Below are 20157 nucleotides of genomic sequence, written 5' to 3' on the forward strand. Positions count from 1 at the left end.
AAGCCGCGATCGGTGATGTCTAGGCATTTGATGTCCTGGTGGCAGCCACCAGGACCACCCAGCTATGAACTGCGCTCAGCTCCTGAGCACGTGTCATAGAAGGGGAGTGGAACGCTGTCATGCACAAGGGGTTAAAGGTTGAATTGTGGAACGTAGAAATTGTTTTCATGCCTACTGGTAGGTGGTGTAGCTTTGCGCACAAAATAGTAACTTTTGACAAAAGTCGCAAATGATAAATATGTGACCACTGCATGGTCAAAAAGAAAAAGTTCTACGGGTAGGCAAAAAGAGTAAAACTGTCTATATCAAAAAACGCATAAAAGTCTCAAAATATGCTGCTTGCGCCTGAACTGTGCCAAAACATAGACAGAAAAAAAATGCTCTAAAAGCAATGATAAATCTCCCCCTCTGTTCTTTTCTTTGTAGGCCTCATTCCGTTTTCAGTAAACAGTAGAATGATGTGCTTTACCAAAAAGCTCTATCTTGGTCTCATCTGTCCACAAGATGTTTTCCGAGAAGGATTTTGGCTTACTCAAGTTCATTTTGGCAACATGTAGTCTTGCTTTTTTATGTCTCTGTGTCAGCAGTGCGGTCCTCCTGGGTCTCCTGCCACAGCGTTTCATTTCATTTAAATGTCAACGGATAGTTTGCGCTGACACTGATGCTCCCTGAGCCTGCAGGACAGCTTGAATATCTTTGGAACTTGTTTGGGGCTGCTTATCCACCATCCGGACTATCCTGCGTTGACACCTTTCATCAATTTTTCTCTTCCGTCCACAGCCAGGGAGATTAGCTACAGTGCCATGGGTTGCAAACTTCAGGATAATGTTGCGCACTGTGGACAAAGGCAAATCTAGATCTCTGGAGATGGACTTGTAACCTTGAGATTGTTGATATTTTCCCCCAATTTTGGTTCTCAAATCCTCAGACACTTTTCTTCTCCTCTTTCTGTTGTCCATGCTTAGTGTGGCACACACAGACACACAATGCAAAGATTAAGTGAACTTCTCTCCTTTTTATCTGCTTTCAGGTGTGGTTTTTATATTGCCCACACCTGTTACTTGCCCCAGGTGAGTTTAAAGGATCATCACATGCTTGAAAAATCTTATTTTTCCACAATTTTGAAAGGGTGCCAATAATTTTGTCCAGCCCATTTTTGGAGTTTGGTGACATTATGTCCAATTTGCTTTTTTTCCTCCCTTTTTAGGTTTAGTTCCAATACGCACAAAGGGAATAAACATGTGTATAGCAACTGGGGGGCCAACACTTATGGCCATGACTGTACATATATCGGCCATGACTGTGGGTGTATATATATATATATATTTTTTTTATATATTTATTTATAAAGTATTTTTTTTATTAAAGATAGTTATTATGTGAAGCCATTTATTATAATATCATTGGGACAGTAGAAAAAAGATGAGACGGCACTACTGAAAGTCATGTCATGCAAAACATAGGGAGTATCCCAAGCGGGGAGTAGTCACATCCGGAGAACAGGGGTCCAAGATGCATAAGAAAGGAAGACATCTGTAAGGAATTTGCGGAGAATAAATTCACATCTGCACTCACCTGTTAAAACTTCACTTTTATTTAATCATCTTCATAAAATAGAAGCCGGCCTGGTGGGATCGGGAAAAGGAGCGCAACAGCCGAAGCTCTGTTTGCCGCCCACCCGCACAGCTTCGGCTGTTGCGCTCCTTTTCCCGATCCCACCAGGCCGGCTTCTATTTTATGAAGATGATGAAATAAAAGTGAAGTTTTAACAGGTGAGTGCAGATGTGAATTTATTCTTCGCAAATTCCTTATAATATTGTTGTTCGGCTTCTTTTTAAATCATAATGATGGATGATAATGTAAGACTTGATTTGTAATATCTCATTTTGACAGCGATTATTGGGCCTCCAAAAAATGTGAAGATGCAAATTGTAGACCATGAATTGTACATTAATGTGAGCGCGCCTGAAGGATTCAGAAATACAGAAATTAATTTTTTATGCAAATGGCGGACCCACCTAGAATATTGGACCAACTCAACTCGCGGTTCTGAGGTACGGGTTATGAGTTACAAACTACTTTACGCTATGAGATGCATTAGCAGTGTCATAGTCAGTCATGGATAAATAAGCGCATTTATTTACCTTTTTATAATACCGTATATACTCAAGTATAAGCCGACCCGAATATAAGCCGAGGCCCCTAATTTCACCCCAAAAACCCAGGAAAAGTTATTGACTCGACTATAAGCCTAGGGTGGGAAATACATCATCCCCCCTGTCATCATCCAGACCCCCGTCATTAACACCCTCATCATCATCACCCTGTCATCATCCCCCCTTCATCATCACCACCTGTCATCATCCCCCCCTTCATCATTACCCTGTCATCACCCCCCCCTTCATCATTACCCTGTCATCATCCCCCCTTCATCATCCCCCCTTCATCATTACCCTGTCATCATCCCCCCTTTATCATCCCCCCCTTCATCATTACCCTGTCATCATTCCCCCCTTCATCATTACCTTGTCATCATCCCCCCTTCATCATTACCCTGTCATCATCCCCCCCTTCATCATTACCCTGTCATCATCCCCCCCTTCATCATTACCCTGTCATCATCTCCCCCTTCATCATTACCCTGTCATCATCCCCCCTTCATCATCCCCCCCTTCATCATTACCCTGTCATCATCCCTCCCTTCATCATTACCCTGTCATCATCCCCCGCTTCATCATTACCCTGTCATTATCCCCCCCTTCATCATTACCCTGTCATCATCCCCCCCTTCATCATTACCCTGTCATCATCCCACAACACCCCCTTCATCATCACCGCTTGTCAATGTCTGATTTAACAGTGGTCTTCAACCTGCGGACCTCCAGATGTTCCGAAACTACAACTCCCCCCTTTAGTTTTGTACTCACCTCCGCTCGGCGGGACGTTCGGGTGAGCTGGTCCGGGCCATCTGTGGTGCAGGATCGTCCGGTGGGGAGGCATAGTCGTTCCGGGCTGTCCATCTTCACCGGGTGGGCCTCTTCTCCGCGCTTCGCGCCCGGCCCCGAAATAATGACGTTGCCTTGACAACGACGCACAGGGAGAGGGGGCTGGATGATGACGAAGGCCCGGGCAGTGGTCTTCAACCTGCGGACCTCCAGATGTTTCAAAACTACAACTCCCAGCATGCCCAGACAGCCGATGGCTGTCCAGGCATGCTGGGAGTTGTAGTTTTGAAACATCTGGAAATCTGCAGGTTGAAGACCACTGAGGGCGGAGAGTTCACTCGAGTATAAGCCGAGGGGGGTGTTTTCAGCACGAAAAATCGTGCTGAAAAACTGGGCTTATACTCGAGTATATACGGTATTTTTGGTGATTTTTTTTTTGGGACTGCTGTTCATGCCGGATGCTGCAGTTGCTTTTCTCACCATAAGGGAGGGTCAGCTTGATTGTCTGTCTGTTTCTTAGGGTCTATTCACACGGCAGAATTTCCGCATGCGGAATTCCGCCTCAAATGAAAGCCCAATAGACTTCTATGGGATTCCGCACTATCCTGGGGAAGATTAGGAATCGTGTTGAACACTTTTATCTGGCTGATGATTTTATGCTTTATTTTCTAGGATAAAGAGGAGCCATTTTTCAAGATAAAGTCTTTAGAACCCTCCACAACGTACTGTGCCAAAGCAAAGATGCAATGTGCGGATAGTAATAGGAGCAGTCAGTACAGCGAGGTTGATTGCATCACGACAGGTGTGTAAAAAGACAAGTGGGGCGTATGTGTGTCTGTGGGGGGAGATTTATCAAAACCCGTGCAGAGGAAAAGTTGCCCAGTTGCCCATAGCAACCAATCAGCTTGCTTCTTTCATTTTTAACAAGGCCTCTGCAAAATGAAATAAGAAATCTGATTGGTTGCTATGGGCAACTGGGCAACTTTTCCTCTGCACGGGTTTTGATAAATCTCCCCCGCTTCCCAACCAGGGTGCCTCCAGCTGTTGCAAAACTACAACTCCCAGCAAGCGCGGACAGCCTTCGGCTGTCCGGGCTTGCTGGGAGCTGTAGTTTTGCAACAGCTGGAGGCACCCTGGTTTGGAAGCACTGGTATATACAGATAGATATACACAAAAAAATTTTTAGTTATTGTGAACGGCATTATGGTTCTCCTCAATGGAAGGCGACTACATCAGATGTGTCACTAACATCAAACAGACTTGTCTCTCTTGGGCCTTCGGCCTACAAAGTTTACTCATGGCAGGTAGGACCCAGGTATACTGTGCTCTATTTAAAGACAGCTTGGGATACATGGGTAGATCACGCAACCAAAATGGAGGCAGCCACCTCCCCCACCATACTTACAATACTAAAACCAAAACTGTGCAGTACCTCATATACAAGTAAGTGTACAGGTACACACTCCCATGCAAAAAGATAGATAGATAGATAGATAGATAGATAGATAGAGAGATATGAGATAGATAGATATGAGATAGATAGATAGATATGAGATAGATAGATATGAGATAGATAGATAGATAGATAGATATGAGATAGATAGATATATATGAGATAGATAGATATGAGCTAGATAGATATGAGATAGATAGATATGAGCTAGATAGATATGAGATAGATAGATATGAGATAGATAGATAGATATGAGATAGATAGATATGAGATAGATAGATAGATAGATAGCTAAGTACCTCACTATTTCATAACTTCATAATTTTATATTTCCATTTATTGCACTACAGCTGTATAGCTTTTCATGTTGTATCTATATACTCATGTTTTATCTATATCTTTGTGCTAGCAGTGTGCTGCTGTATTCTTCTGTTGCTGTATATTTAGCCCAGCAGCCTGCACCTGTAAGCCAGGTCCATATAATAGTTTGGAATCAATAGTGCTGGCTAACTTATCCTTTGGTTGTATTACACATATGGGGGAGTGGCTACCTCCATGTTGGCTCTTGCACCCCACCCACCTCACCAGGTGTATATAAGGTGTCTTGGATGTTCCAGATCCTGCAATGCCTGCTGAACTGTTCACACAGAGGCATATTCATAGTGTAGGGTCCATCCCAATGAGGCCACCTTATCGCGGTGGGACGGTCCAAGCTATTTGGCCGCCAAATTGCAAGCTAAGTATCTCACTATTTCATTACTTCACAATTTTATACTTTCATTTACTGCGCCATAGCTGAATAGCTTCTCATGTTGTATCTATATACTCATGTTTCATCTATATACTCATGTTTTATCCACATACATAGTGCAAGTGATACATTTTATAAGACATAGGAAGTGATGTCATCAGTTAATTATGCAAATACACACATTTACATATATATCATACCAAAGTATAAAACAGTGATCAGAGTAAACATCAATGCAATAGTAACACTGAATCAAATTGTGTACATCATATATAGTCACATATTGTGTATGCAGTAATATGTGCAGATATATATAGTGGTAAAAAATTTTAAAAGTTCACTTACAGAGGCGGAGGTATGGGCGGGTACTGCATGCATATTAAACAAACATGTCAGCGGTGGCGGCATGGTCCGTGCGCGCCAAGAGGAAGTGATCGGGATGACACATCAGTCTGAGAGGCGCTGGTATGGGCGTAGCGAATGTGCGCAAGCGCGCAGCGGAAGTGAGTGCTGTATAGCCATGATGGATAAGGGAAAGGGAGGAAAATTACACTGCACGTGTCTGCAATCAGGCACGCATGCGCACTGGAATCGCAGGGTAATAGGGTCAATTTTTAAAGTGGTAAAGTATGCCAGAAGAAATATAATGATATATATTTACAGTATAGATGGCAGCACATATGGGAGGCATGTCTCATTTAACAACCGGGACCACTGCCTCCCATATGTGTTGCCATCTATACTGTAAATATATATCATTATATTAGTTCTGGCATACTTTACCACTTTGAAAATGGCCCCTATTACCCTGCGATTCCAGTGCGCATGCGTGCCTGATTACAGGCACGTGCAGTGTAATTTTCCTCCCTTTCCCTTATCCATCATGGATATACATGTCTTATAAAATGTATCACTTGCACTATGTAACTTTGCTTGAGAAAGGCTGCATTGTAGCAGCTAAAACGTTGTCATGTGTTTCTGGATGGAATAAACGCTATTCACCTTGATCACTACCTTGGAGTGCTGCTGTTATCTTCATGTGCCTATATCCCGTCTGGGGGCCCGTGGCCAGGGGTCGCCCCTCTGACGTGCACCCAGTATATATCCACCACTAGGAGTGCTGCTACCTTCTTCTGCTTTTAGATAGATAGATATGAGATAGATAGATATGATATAGATATGAGATAGATATGAGATAGATAGATATGAGATAGATAGATATGAGATAGATAGATATGAGATAGATAGATAGATAGATAGATATGAGATAGATAGATAGATATGAGATAGATAGATAGATATGAGATAGATAGATATGAGATAGATAGATAGATATGAGATAGATAGATAGATAGATAGATAGATAGATATGAGATAGATAGATAGATAGGAGATAGATAGATAGATAGATAGATATGAGATAGTTAGATAGATATGAGATAGCTAGATATGAGATAGATAGATAGATATGATATAGATATGAGATAGATAGATAGATATGAGAGAGATAGATATGAGATAGATAGATATGAGATAGATAGATATGATATAGATATGAGATAGATAGATAGATATGAGATAGATAGATATGATATAGATATGAGAGAGATAGATAGATATGAGATAGATACCGTGTTTCTCCGAAAATAAGACCGGGTCTTATATTAATTTTAGTCACAAAAAACACACTAGGGCTTATTTTCAGGGTATTTATTTGTATGGGGGGTATGGGGTCTGCAGGAGTGTGGAGGATGGGGGGCTGCAGGAGTGTGGAGGATGGGGGGCTGCAGGAGTGTGGAGGATGGGGGGCTGCAGGAGTGTGGAGGATGGGGGGCTGCAGGAGTGTGAAGGATGGGGGGGCTGCAGGAGTGTGGAGGATAGGGGGCATCCTCCACACTCCTGCAGCCCCCCATACTCCTTCAGCCCCCCATCCTCCCCTTCCCCTGTCGTCCTCCACACTCCTACCGTACCCTACAGCAGTGTTTCCCCACCAATGTCCTCCAGCTGTTGCAAAACTACAACTCCCAGCATGCCCGGACAGCCTTTCGCTGTCCGTGCATGCTGGGAGTTGTAGTTTTGCAACAGCTGGAGGCACACTGGTTGGGAAACACTGCCCTACAGTGCCCCTCACCCCTCTGCCATAATAAACTTGGGTACCGGTACTCATTTCACTTTCTTACCGTACGGTACCCTGCGGCGAGATCTTCTCCTGTTGCTTAGCAGCCGGGGGCAGGGACACGTCCATGACGTCGGCCGTGCATACGTGTCGACGTTTTAGAACGTCAGCGTCCCTGCCCCGGCTGAATTACGGTAAGCTAACTTGCCGCGGGTGCCGCGGGACCAGCCAAAGGAATCAGGGGGGTGGCCGAGGGGGGCTGTGGGGTCAGAGGGCATTACTGGGGTGGCCGGGGGATGTGGAATCTGCGGGCATTACCGCACTGTGGTGGCCAGGCACGGTGTCGGGTCTGCGGGCATTACTGTGGCGGCCGGGGGGTGGGGAGGTGTGTGGAGTCTGCAGGCATTACTGTGGTGGCCATGTGGGGTCTGCGGGCATTACTGGCGGCCGCGGTCCGGCTCTGGACCGCGGTCTGCCAGCAGATTACCCCTGGACTATAATCCTGCTAGGGCTTACTTTCGGGGTAGGGTTTATTTTCGGGGAAACACGGTAGATATGAGAGAGATAGATATGAGATAGATATGAGAGAGATAGATAGATATGAGATAGATATGAGAGAGATAGATAGATATGAGATAGATAGATATGAGATAGATAGATAGATAGATATGAGATAGATATGAGAGAGATAGATAGATATGAGATAGATAGATAGATAGATAGATAGATAGACATGAGATAGATAGATATGAGATATATATAGACAGATATGAGATATATAGATAGATAATAGATAAATAGACAATAAATTCAAGATAGATAGACAATTAATGCAAGACAGATAGATAAACAATAGATGTAAGGTACAAAGTGTGGGAGATTAGCTCTGTAGAGCTAGGCAAATAGCAGCAAACAGCAGTCAGAGACAAGGGCATGTAAGTATATAGTCTAATCAGGGCTTCTCCTGTTTTTAATTTTTAGCAAACAAAAAATACAGCCTTCACACTCAAAATACAGATTAAATTCATACTAGTCCAAGCACTAATTATACAATCATCTTCCCCATCTATGCAGGTGGCTTACTACCAGCCTCGCAACAAAACAGTCATGAAATGTGTAACTCGCACACACCAAAATGTCCACTTTTTGAGGCTGCAAACTTCAGGACTCCCAACTCCCATCAGAGGTTTATGGTTCCTCACAGCCTCAGTCTGCATACTAAGTTACACATTGTCTTTAACCAGCTGTCTTCAGCACCTGTGCTGATTTTGGTCCACATTGAAAACCTGGCCTAGCCAAAAAGGGAATGAAACACCCCACTGCCAACCTGGTTTTCATTTCATAAAAATCCAGGCCTAAAAACAGACTTTTTCAAAGTCCTTAGAAGGCATGGTCTGCTAGGGATTTAAAGGGGTACTCCCGTGGAAAACATATATATTTTTTAAATCAACTGGTGCCAGAAAGTTAAACAGATTTGTAAATTACCGGTTGATAAACAAAATAATACTAGCGCTGGAATGGTTCTCTTACAGGCTGCCTAGATACACAGGTGTCGATCCTGGCTAGTCTCCACCAAAAATATATATCTGTATTTAGATTTGTAAATTACTTCTATTAAAAAATCTTAATCCTTCCAGTGCTTTTTAGGGGCTGTATACTACAGAGGGAATGCTTTTCTTTTTTGGATTTCTCTTCTGTCACAACCACAGTGCTCTCTGCTGACCTCTGCTGTCCCTTTTAGGAACTGTCCAGAGCAGGAGAAAATCCCCATAGCAAACATATGCTGCTCTGGACAGTTCCTAAAAGGTCAGCAGAGAGCATTGTGGTCATGACAGAAGAGAAATCCAAAAAAGAAAAGCATTTCCTCTGTAGTATACAGCCCCTAAAAAGTACTGGAGGGATTAATATTTTTTTAGTAGAAGTAATTTACAAATTTAATAAAAACCTATAGCTTATGCCTCTAGGACCTCACCAATGGTGCATAATGGTGTCGACAAAGATAGATGTAACAGCGTTTGTTCAAAAATTGCTTTTAATTCTAGTTCTAATTTATCTAACTTTTTACATAAAAAGTCCTGCTGTTTCAGATATTCCGTGTTTTGGGAAAATTGTTCCAATTATACTCTGAGTAAATTAATATCTTGATCACATTCTAATAGGAGCTGCTCCCTCCTTTCAATGACCATTTTAACCAGACTCCTGGAGTGATTTCTGCATCTGTTTAACTTTCTGGCACCAGTTGATTTAAAAAAAAAAAAAAGTTTTCCACGGGAGTACCCCTTTAATTATTCCTGGATTCTACATACCCCACCTAGCTTTCCCTGGATGACATATGTGTTTCCTGAAACCTGTTTGCTCCATATGACCTTGGGGGAAATATGGCGATCTCTGACCACCATTCCTGTTACTGTCTGAGGGTGCGTTCACACGCTATTTGTTTTTGCGGGTTTCTGCGTATTTGAAAGTGGGCAAGCTCTTCTCAGCTGTCCGTAGCAGCGGAATTTATGCTGTGGAAAATCCTTCACAGTCCCTACTGACTTCAATGGGGCTTGCGGCGAATTTTCCACAGCATAAATCCCTCCGTGGAAAATCTGCTGCGGACAGCCGAGAAGAGACCGCCCACTTTCAAATACGCAGCGGAAAACCCGCAAAAACAAATAGCGTGTGAACGCACCCTAAGGGTGGGTTCACACCACGTTTTTTGCAATACAGTTTTTTATCAGGTTTTTGATAAAAAAACGGATTCCTCAAAACCTGACTAAACTGTATCAAAACGTGTGTACAAAGTTTTATCTGTATACAGTTTGAAAAATGATGTCCGGTTGCATCCTTTTTTTTAAGAAAAAAAATGTATAAGTTTTGAACTTTTCATTCCATTATGAATAAAGTTTCACTTGTTTGATTCCAAGAAAAAAAACTGTGCAAAGTCAAAAACCGTATGGTGAAAACTGGATGGAACCGTACGCACATACAGGTCTGTACGGTTCCCATTGACTCCCATGTTAAAAAAAAAAAAAAAAAACGTATACGGTTTAATACGGTTTTTCACCCGGAACAAAAACCGTGGTAGGCCACGGTTTTCTGTCCAGAAAAAAAATATAAAAAACCTTGTGGTTTGAAAAACGGAGACAACCGTATACAATATGGGGCATATGGTTTTGAATGGAAAGTCTATGGCCACGGTTTGCTGTACGGTTGCATACGTTTAAAAAAATAAAAAATAAAATAACGTATCCAAAAACTGTATAAAAAAATCGTGGTGTGAACCCATCCTAATAATAGATACAGAATAGATGGGAAAGATAGATATGACTGATCAATGATTATAAGATACATGAGGCAGATGTTTGTACCAGAGTTTGATTTTGATTGCACTGTACTTCCATTACTGTAAGATCCTAAGTGGCTGTATACATCTGTATAATATTTATGTTCTCTTCTCTTTCATCCTAGATCCCAAGTCCTATTTGGTAGCATGGATAACTGTATTCTCCTTTTTTGGAGTAGTTGTCATTCCAGTCGTCCTTTACTTCTGCTTCTGCCCTATGAAACGTTACATAAAGCATACATTCTTCCCATCTAGGAGACTGCCATCTAGCATTGAGAAGGTGAGAGAATAGATAAGAAGGGAGATGCCGAGCTTACAGCCTATGACAGTAACCTATGTCTTTGCAGATGTATATAGAGGATCCTGACAATGAATACTGATACTTATGGATAGATCTCATGGGCACAGGAGCTGAGTCTTTACCATCAGCAGATGCTGACATCCTGCTGCAATAGACAATATCAATGTAACCTCCGATCTCAGCTGTATAACCCTTTAGATGCTGAGGTCAGTAGCGACTGTGGAATCTAAAGAGTTTTACTCAGGAAGGGGATTCCATCAGTCAGCCCATTTGCGCCACAAGGCAGAATAATTCTGTGCCGATGGGTTAACATGGCAGCCAGGGACCTAACAAAGGCCCATCTTAAAAGAAACAAGTCCTCGTATAACTACATGGTTTCAGGAAGCTGCAATATTAAAATATTTCTTTCAGTACAACACGTTTTATTCAGCAAAAGTACTAAGACAATAAAAGCTATAGAGATTTGGAAGAGTTAAAGGGGTACTCTGCTGCTCAGCTTTTGTAACAAACTGTTCTGAACACTGGAGCCGGCGTCAGGAGGTCGTGACGTCATAGCTCCGCCCCCTCGATGCAAGTCTATGGGAGGGGGCGTGACAGTCTATATATACAAAACCACACACACCCATCAAGTCAGTAGATTATTTTAATTCCATTATTAGGCAGACACATGCCCTTCGTGACATCGACTTGCATCGAGGGGGCGGAGCGTCAGGGGTGGAGCCATGACGTCACGAGAATCCGGCGCCGACTCCAAACTGTTCCAAACACTGTGCAGCAGAGTACCGCTTTAATATAACATTTATACTGCACAGCAATAAAAAGAAAAGACCCCAAAATTCCCCAAAATGCTGCCAATAAAAATTAAAACTCACTGTATCGGACTGCAAAATAAAGCCCCTTGACGTCCCCCTAAAAGCATGTATGGGTGGCTGTTAAAGGAGTTATCTGGCAGGAGGGAGGGTAGTTTTATAATTACGCCTATTGTTTAGTAAATAAAAAAAATAAACCTGAACTGCAGCGTGACGTATTGGGCCCAGGAAGTACCCAGGCCCAATGTGTCATACTGCCACAAGGCGGGACATTGCTGTGGGCAGCGAATCGCTAAGCAGCAGTATGACACATTGGGCCCGGGTGCTTCTTGTTAAAGGGGTATACCGGCTTTATACATCTTATCCCCTATCCAAAGAACAGGGAATAAGATGTATGATCGCAGGGGTTCCGCCGCTGGGGATCCCCGCTATCTTGGTGCAGCCGCCGGTATTCTGAGCCGGGCGCTGCTTCCAAGACGGGGACGTGAAGTCACGGCCACGCCCCTCCATTCATGTCTATGGGAGGGGGCCTGACTGCCGTCACACCCACTCCCGTAGACATGATTGGAGGGGTGTGGTGTGACGTCATGTCTGTGAGGCAGCGACCGGCTTAGAATGCTGGGGGGGGGAGGGGGAGGGGGGGGAGCCTTTGAACGTTTGTGCCGTTCTGGCCCACAGACGAAAGGCACATCCATCCTTAATGCTCCTTCAGGACGGGGGTGCTCCATCTCATCGTTATATGAGTCGTTGGGAGGAGGTCTTGAACAGCACTATTACGCTCCCTCAGTGGTGGATTATCTGGAAACGGGCCTCTAAGGCCTTCATATGCACGGCCTATAAAGAGACACCATTCAAAATGCTCATGGGCTGGTTCCATACCCCCGAATTGCTTAATAAATTAAACCCGGATATTCCCCCTCAGTGTTGGCGTTGTGGTGTGGGGTTGGGTACGGTCTTCCACATTTTCTGGTCTTGTCCTCTGATTGCTGCTAACTGGGATATGGTGAGGCTTTTGGTTTCTGAGGGGTTGGGGGTCCTGGTTCCCTTGCACCCTCTGGTTTACTTGTTGCATCTCTCTAGTAGGGCTTTGTCCAAACGGCCTTATAAGTTATTTATGCATATTGTCCTGGCGGCCAAGACCCTTATTGCTAAATGCTGGAAGCAACCTCTCCCCCTTCTGAGATGGATCTCCTGACAAGGATTCGGGAGATTTGGTCTCTCAAGTCCCTTAATGTTTCTCTTAACAATACTTTACCTCCCTTTCTTTCTGTTTGGGAGCCTTGGGATAAATTTTCCTATAGACAGCCTCCTTAGTTCTTTTACCTTTCCTTGAGTTTGCCTTTTTCCTTCTTCCTCTATCTTCCCCTCCATTTCCTCCCCCTTTTCTCTCCTCTCTCGCTTTTCCTCGTCTACCTTGTGTTTTCATGTTTGTCTCTGTTTGTTGTGTCCTTGTGATGTTTTCTCCTATGTATGTCCAGGCTACTCGAGGGCCTTGTGAAGCTATTTACTCATGTCCTTTGCCGGTTTCATGACTTGTCAGCCCATTGTGTGCTCTACGTGAGGCTTGCTTAGGGTCATTTGCATTGCTGTTGCGCTTTACTATTGGCCCTTATTTGTCACCCCATAACCCTTGTTCTGTTTTTGGAATGATTCCTTTTTTGTATTGTAAAACTTTAATAAGAATCTACAGTTGAGAAAAAAAAGAATGCCGGGGCTGCACTTAGATCGCGGGGGTCCCCAGCAGCGGGACCCCTGCAATCATACATCTTAACCCCTATCCTTTTGATAGGGGATAATATGTATAAAGCCGGAATACCCCTTTAATAGTAAAGCAATTCCCACAATGACAGACTAAAAAATCTGTGTTGTCCCTCACTCTAAATTTCCTATATAAGACTTTACATTTAAAGGAGTACTTCAGTGCAATAAAATGTATCCCCTATCCAAAGAATTGGGGTTAAGTTTTAGATTGTGGGGTGGGTTAGTGGCGGGGTCCCTTTGGATTGGGATACATTTTATTGCACTGGATTGCTCCTTCAATGTGCAAAGATTAGTAAATAATTAATAAATAGATAGAGCAGAAAAAGGGTTAAAAACCCAGCAACTCTCTATATACAAACTGTAACTTGAGCACATCTGCAGTGTTTTTTCTACTAACAGTTGTTTCTCAGGTTGTGTGCAGTGGTATGGAAGTTTCATAGATGATCTCCTCCTCATTTGGAGGGGTGATATGACTTCCATACCACTGTTCATAAGCTATCTTAACAACAATGACTTTAATTTAAAATTCACTTTTCATGCAAATTTCAATACTGTAAACTTTTTGGATTTAAAAATGACAGGTGTTGCAAACAAACCGATCCAGACCGAAACCTACAGAAAACCCATATCAGGGAACACCGTTTTGAGGGCGGATAGCAATCATCCCCCTCAAACTATTCGAGCAATACCAATAGGGGAGCTCACAAGGCTGAAGTGGAATTGCACCTCACAGACTACATACTTAAAACAGGCACAAATGTTAGAAACCCGCCTGATTAAGCGGGGCTACAATCAAGCTAGTCTGAATAGAGCCAAGAGTATAGTAGTTATTCAATAGTAGCAAGAACAACTCAGCACAGCTCGCCTATTTATTAGCACCTGACATCCAATGCCTCTGCTGGCTCAACCACGTCTGATGGTGCTCACTGGTAATAGCAAAGTCCAATGCAAATATTCAATAGAAAAGAGAAAAGAAAACCAGGGCAACTCACCAAATACGTAAACTTCAAGCTTCTTTATTAATCCATGAAGGGTATAAACAGTGCAAGACACAGGTGGACAGAGCACAGGGGGACGTTAGTTCGGGGCTACGGTGCCGTTTCGCAAGATATGCTTCAACTGGCCCTTGCAGTTGAAGCATATCTTGCGAAACGGCACCGTAGCCCTGAACTAACGTCCCCCTGTGCTCTGTCCACCCGTGTCTTGCACTGTTTATACCCTTCATGGATTAATAAAGAAGCTTGAAGTTTACGTATTTGGCGAGTTGCCCTGGTTTTCTTTTCTCTTTTCTATTGAATACAAGAGTATAGTAGATTGCAAGGACCGCTCCAGTCTTGTGAGACCCAAAGAAAAGGCTGGAAACAACTCGTATAGAAAATACAACTCTGGAGAATTCGCTGGCAGACCAGTTTTGGCCATCACTTACAGTCCACAATTCAGAACCATAAAAAATATAATATACAAACATCTACATCTATTAAAGGATGATGAAAAAATATCCAAAATTCTGGCATCTGGACTGTCGGTGGTACCAAAAAGAGCTGCCACACTTAGGGATAAGTTATCCCCCAGTTCGATAGCAACAGAAACGCCACGTGTGAACAGGTGGTTGGACTGTGTTGGCTTCTACAGATGTGGAGCAACACGGTGCAAAGCCTGTGGAGTGGCACAGACATGTAAAGAATTCAAAAATTCAGCAGGCAGCAGCACACATAAAATTAAACAACATTTAAATTGTAATTCCACCAATGTGGTTTACATCATTGAGTGTGTTGCCTGCAATCTGAAATACATAGGATGTACAACCCGCAAATTAAAGACCAGAATTCGGGAACACCTCAGTGATGTAACAAGTGTGAACATTAACCAAAACAAATCTGGAGCCTCCATGCACTTTAGGGAAACACGCACTGCTAGTGTTAGTAGTTTCAGAATGTATGCCATTGAAAAACTATCTAAAAAAATGCATGGTGTGGATCTGCAGCGCAAGCTTCTGAGCCGTGAAGCGTATTGGCAGTTTGCGCTTCAGATGAGAATACCACATGGATTGAACAAGAGAAAGGAATTCATGTACCATTATTGAACCATGTTCACATTGACTTCCATATGTGCGTTTGTTATAGTTTATAGTTCAAGGCTGTCACTTTTTGACCCTATTCACACGCAAGTGCAACACCATCTGTGCACACTAAATTTTTTTCCAACATGCTTCATCCACTGATACATGAGCACAATATCAATATCTACTCCAGTATCATATGCATGTATTGCAACTTTCTTTTATACTTGTAGTTCATGCTTTTTTTTCTTTGTTTTAACTTTTGTACCTGTCTCCGTGAAGAAATAATTTTATTCATTTGTTGATACGTCTTACTTTAAATGGGATCCTCCTCCCCTTTTACTTCGTATAAAGGGAGGAGGTTGAGCACAGGTGTTATGGTGATCAAGAGCGCGCATGCGCTCGAAACGCGTCCATTTTGCTATGATTCAATGGCCAGGTGGTGTGTGGTGAATGCTATCCATGTGGGATATTTTATGCTGCTGAATAACCAATAAATCGATGTTTTAGCGGAATTGCTGGATCGACTTTCCTCTTTCTTTGCTAAAGGTATAACTATTCCATATACTAAACAATGGGCAGAGTTAAAACATCGGATAACCTCTTTAAGGTTATGCAACAAGCTCCTACACTCAAACTCAAAGTGATGTTCAAGGGGGGATATTATTTTAATCAAAGTGTAATTTTGTGTTTTCTTTTTTTAAAGGGCTTTGGGGAGTCACCGTTGAATTGTATGAAGTATTCATTTTTATTGCATGAAGAAGAGACCATGGACCGGTGCTACATTGTCCAGGACTCCCATAATGTGCAACAAAATATCAATGCAAATTCATCTAATGCCACCAGCCAGGATTCTGGGAACTATTCAAATGAGGGTCAAACCACGAGCTCCCACTGATCCCCATGTAGCCCTTAGCGACATAAAACTATTGCTTTTTCTATAAAGCTTACAAAACTACTCTGCAGAGTTTTTAGTGTATTCCTATGAGATGCAGCAGCACATTACTCTTCCCTGAAATGCAGCCTCACACTGCTTCCCCCCGAGATGCAGCCTCACACTGCTCCCCCCTGAGATCCAGCCTCAAACTGCTCCCCCCTGAGATGCAGCCTCACACTGCTTCCCCCCCCCCCCCCGAGATGCAGCCTCACACTGCTCCCCCCTGAGATTCAGCCTCACACTGCTCCTCCTGAGATGCAGCCTCACACTGCTCCCCCTGAGATGCAGCCTCACACTGCTCCCCCTGAGATGCAGCCTCACACTGCTCCCCCTGAGATGCAGCCTCACACTGCTCCCTCCTGAGATGCAACCCTACACTGCTCCCCCTGAGATGCAGCCTGACACTGTTTCCCCGTGAGATGCAGCCTCACACTGCTTCACCCCTGAGATGCAGCCTCACACTGCTTCCCCCCTGAGATGCAGCCTCACACTGCTTCCCCCGAGATGCAGCCTCACACTGCTTCCCCCCTGAGATGCAGCCTCACACTGCTCCCTCCTGAGGTTCAGCCTCACACTGCTCCCCTCTGAGATGCAGCCTCACACTGTTCTCTCTGAGATGCAGCCTCACACTGCTCCCTCCTGATATGCAGCCTCACACTGCTCCCCCTGAGATGCAGCCTCACACTGCTCCCCCCTGAGATGCAGCCTCACACTGCTCCCCCCTGAGACGCAGCCTCACACTGCTCCCCTCTGAGATGCAGCCTCACACTGCTCCCTCCCGCCATGCAGCCTTACACTGCTTTCCCCTGCTTATGATTGATAGATTTTTTCCCCATCATCTGTCACAAGCTGATAGCATGGAAAAGCAGTGAAGCTGCTGGATATCAGACAGTACTCTGGACGTTCAGCGCACAGCATTCACAGTAGGGATATAGGTTAAACTGGCCTTTATTTTTTTTTTTTTTATCTGGTCAACTATGCAAGTATGACACAGTGTATCTTGCTAGGAGGAATTTCTTAGGTGAATCCTCTGGTTCCTAGAAAGTCCTACACAAAGGCCCTGATTTACTAAGTGTTGTGTAGGTTTCTTTGTGGGTTTTAATTCCCTACAACTTTTTTTCCAACGGTATTTACTAAGGTTTCCCTACATTTAGCACTTTCCCTACATTTTGCTTTTTTTTTTTTTTTTTTTTTTTTTTACACACCCTCTGATATGTAGAGGTTTCCTCAGCTCAAATCCACCACATTTTCTGTGGAAACCTTAGTGAATATGTTGGGTTTATTTGAAAATGTCTGGAACACACCAATTGTCGGTCACCACGCCCCTTTCCCGACAGCCACGCCCCTTTTTCGGGTTTTCTCAGTAAAATGGAGAGTTGGTTGGCTTTTTCATTTCAGGCGCAGACAGAATTCTGGCGCAATGAGACAGAATCTGTCGCACAACCCGAAAATACATGTCGGGTTTACAATAGTAATTAAGCTGTTCAAAGTGAATGGATTCAACTGAGTTGGGATGGGAAAAAAACTTTACTGCTAGAATACAGGTTGTGAACTAGCACTGTATGTCCAAAACAATTGCTGGAGTGCTTCTTTATTGTATACTTGTACAGGTTTCTTTCACTTTTATGAACAATAGTGTAGCATTTGATTTTGAATGTGGTGCCACAATATCTTTACCAAGAGCCTTGAAATGTGTATTTTATTATGATGTATATATTTCCCGCACATAGGTTTTGTCTTTCTGTGTGAAAATACATGGTACTCACCAAAGATGTGTAAATAACTTTTATAGCTTCCATTTTTTACATTTACTTTTTTTTATTAAAGATTACTGGTGTGATATTCTGTCTTCATTCCTTTCATTGCTATTAGGCTGGGTTCACATCACATTTTTCCCTATTCGGGACCACATACGTCTGGGGGGAGTTAAAAACTTGCGCTCCCGTATCCCTGCCGTATGCGGTCCCGAATGTAATTCATTTCAATGAGCCGACCGGCTAATTTTTCCCTGTATGCGGTTTTCTACCGGACCTAAAACAGTGGTTTTAGGTCCGGTAGAAAACCGCATACTGGGAAATTAATTACATACGGGACCGCATACGGCAGGGATATGGGAGCGCAAGTTTTTAGCTCCCCCCAGACGTATGTGGTCCCGAATAGGGAAAAACGTGATGTGAACCCAGCCTTTGTCAGTTTGTAAAATCTGAAAGAAAGATCAGACATAAATATTCACTGTCCATGTAGTGCAAACGAAGGAGGAAGACGGCTCCACTGATCCTGCCCAGGTGCGTGGTCAAACTTGAAGAAAGGAAGGAAGTCCGGCATACGAAAATCCAACTTTATTAGTGATAAAAGCAGATACAAAACACAGAAAGGGACATACATGAACAGGACATCTGGAAGCGTTTCGGGTGGATATACCGCCCTTTATCACAGATCTATGATAAAGGGCGGTATATCCACCAGAAACACGTCCAGATGTCCTGTTGATGTCCCTCTCGGTGTTTTGTATGTGCTTTTATCTCTAATAAAGTTGGATTTTCATATGCCGGACTTCCTTCCTTTCTATAAATATTAACTCCTTGATGCTCCATGACGTACCTGTACGTCATGGTGGCATTAAGATAATATGGAGTGTGCTCCGGAATTGAGAGCTGCTGTCGCTAGTCATCATGGTGCAAGCTCTGATGGCAGCTATTTAAATGTGTTATCCAAGAATAGAAAAACAGAGCTACTTTCTTTCAAAAACGGCTCCCTGCCTGGTTGGGTGCGGTTCTGCAGCTCAGTTCCATTATAGGGAATGGAGCCAAGTTGTAATACCACACCCAACCTGAAGACAGACATGGAGCTGTTTTTGAAAGAAATTGTCTGTTTTTCTATTCCTGGATAACCACTTTAAAAGGGGTACTCCACTGGCCAGTGTTCGGAAGTAAATGTTCCGAACGCTGTTTTCGCGCTGCGGGGGGTCAGCCACGCCCCTCATGACATCACGACCACGCCCCTCAATGAAAGTCTATGGGAGGGGGCGTGACTTGCATTGAGGGGGCGTGGCTGTGATGGCCAATCATCCGACACGGAGCAAAGTTTGCTCTGTACAACAGTAATCTGTAACTGTAACTTACACCAAAACTTGGGGCATCCTCTGAAACACATTATATGTTTTATGGCTCGCTGGGAAACAGGAGCGGCTTCATGTAATGGGGCCTGGCATAAAATATGACAAGATGTGCCAAAATGTTAGCATATATTTTTTTTAAGCCAACCTCATGTTGGCAAAACAGATATGACAAAATATTTTTGCCACATCCTTAGACTGTCTGGTTTCAGTTTACACTGTCTGGTTGTTAAACAGCATCGATAAATCTGAGCCGGTTGTTCCTGTGAGAACCTGACCTACTGTAACCCAATACCTCACACAATCCAGTATTGTTCAGCTCAATGATCATGGATCCCCAGGCCTTGGAGCGGCCTATCCTTGGCTAGAAGCTTTGTTTTAGGGGCTCTCACCTTATGGCTTGTGCTATACACCGGATCAGTATCTACCAAACTACTTTTAGCAGCTGTATTTTTTTCCATCTTGGAATCTACATAGAACAAATAAACATAGAATGTGTCGGCAGATAAAAACCATGCAGCCCATCTAGTCTGCCCAATACTCTGAATACTATGAATAGTCCTTGTCCCTACCTTATATGAA

General features: G+C 43.4%; 1 protein-coding gene and 1 long non-coding RNA gene across 3 annotated transcripts in view; one reads left to right on the forward strand and one right to left on the reverse strand.

Annotated features, from left to right (window-relative positions):
- The window catches only part of IFNAR1 (interferon alpha and beta receptor subunit 1), a gene marked incomplete in the record, with an annotated part of 62893 nt that extends 44593 nt beyond the window's left edge, over positions 1-18300 (forward strand). For both annotated transcript variants that reach the window (XM_056559503.1, XM_056559501.1), the window contains 4 exon segments: positions 1894-2054; positions 3618-3747; positions 10719-10873; positions 16230-18300. In XM_056559503.1, the coding sequence (XP_056415478.1) occupies positions 1894-2054; positions 3618-3747; positions 10719-10873; positions 16230-16421 (638 nt within the window).
- Positions 10748-20157, reverse strand: part of LOC130357113 (uncharacterized) — a 43456-nt gene continuing 34046 nt past the window's right edge. The window contains exon 3 of the long non-coding RNA XR_008889110.1: positions 10748-10859. This is a non-coding gene — a long non-coding RNA (uncharacterized LOC130357113). The remainder of the gene's footprint in view (positions 10860-20157) is intronic.

The sequence above is a fragment of the Hyla sarda genome, chromosome 2 (genome assembly GCF_029499605.1).
Source record: "Hyla sarda isolate aHylSar1 chromosome 2, aHylSar1.hap1, whole genome shotgun sequence".
NCBI lineage: Eukaryota > Metazoa > Chordata > Amphibia > Anura > Hylidae > Hyla > Hyla sarda.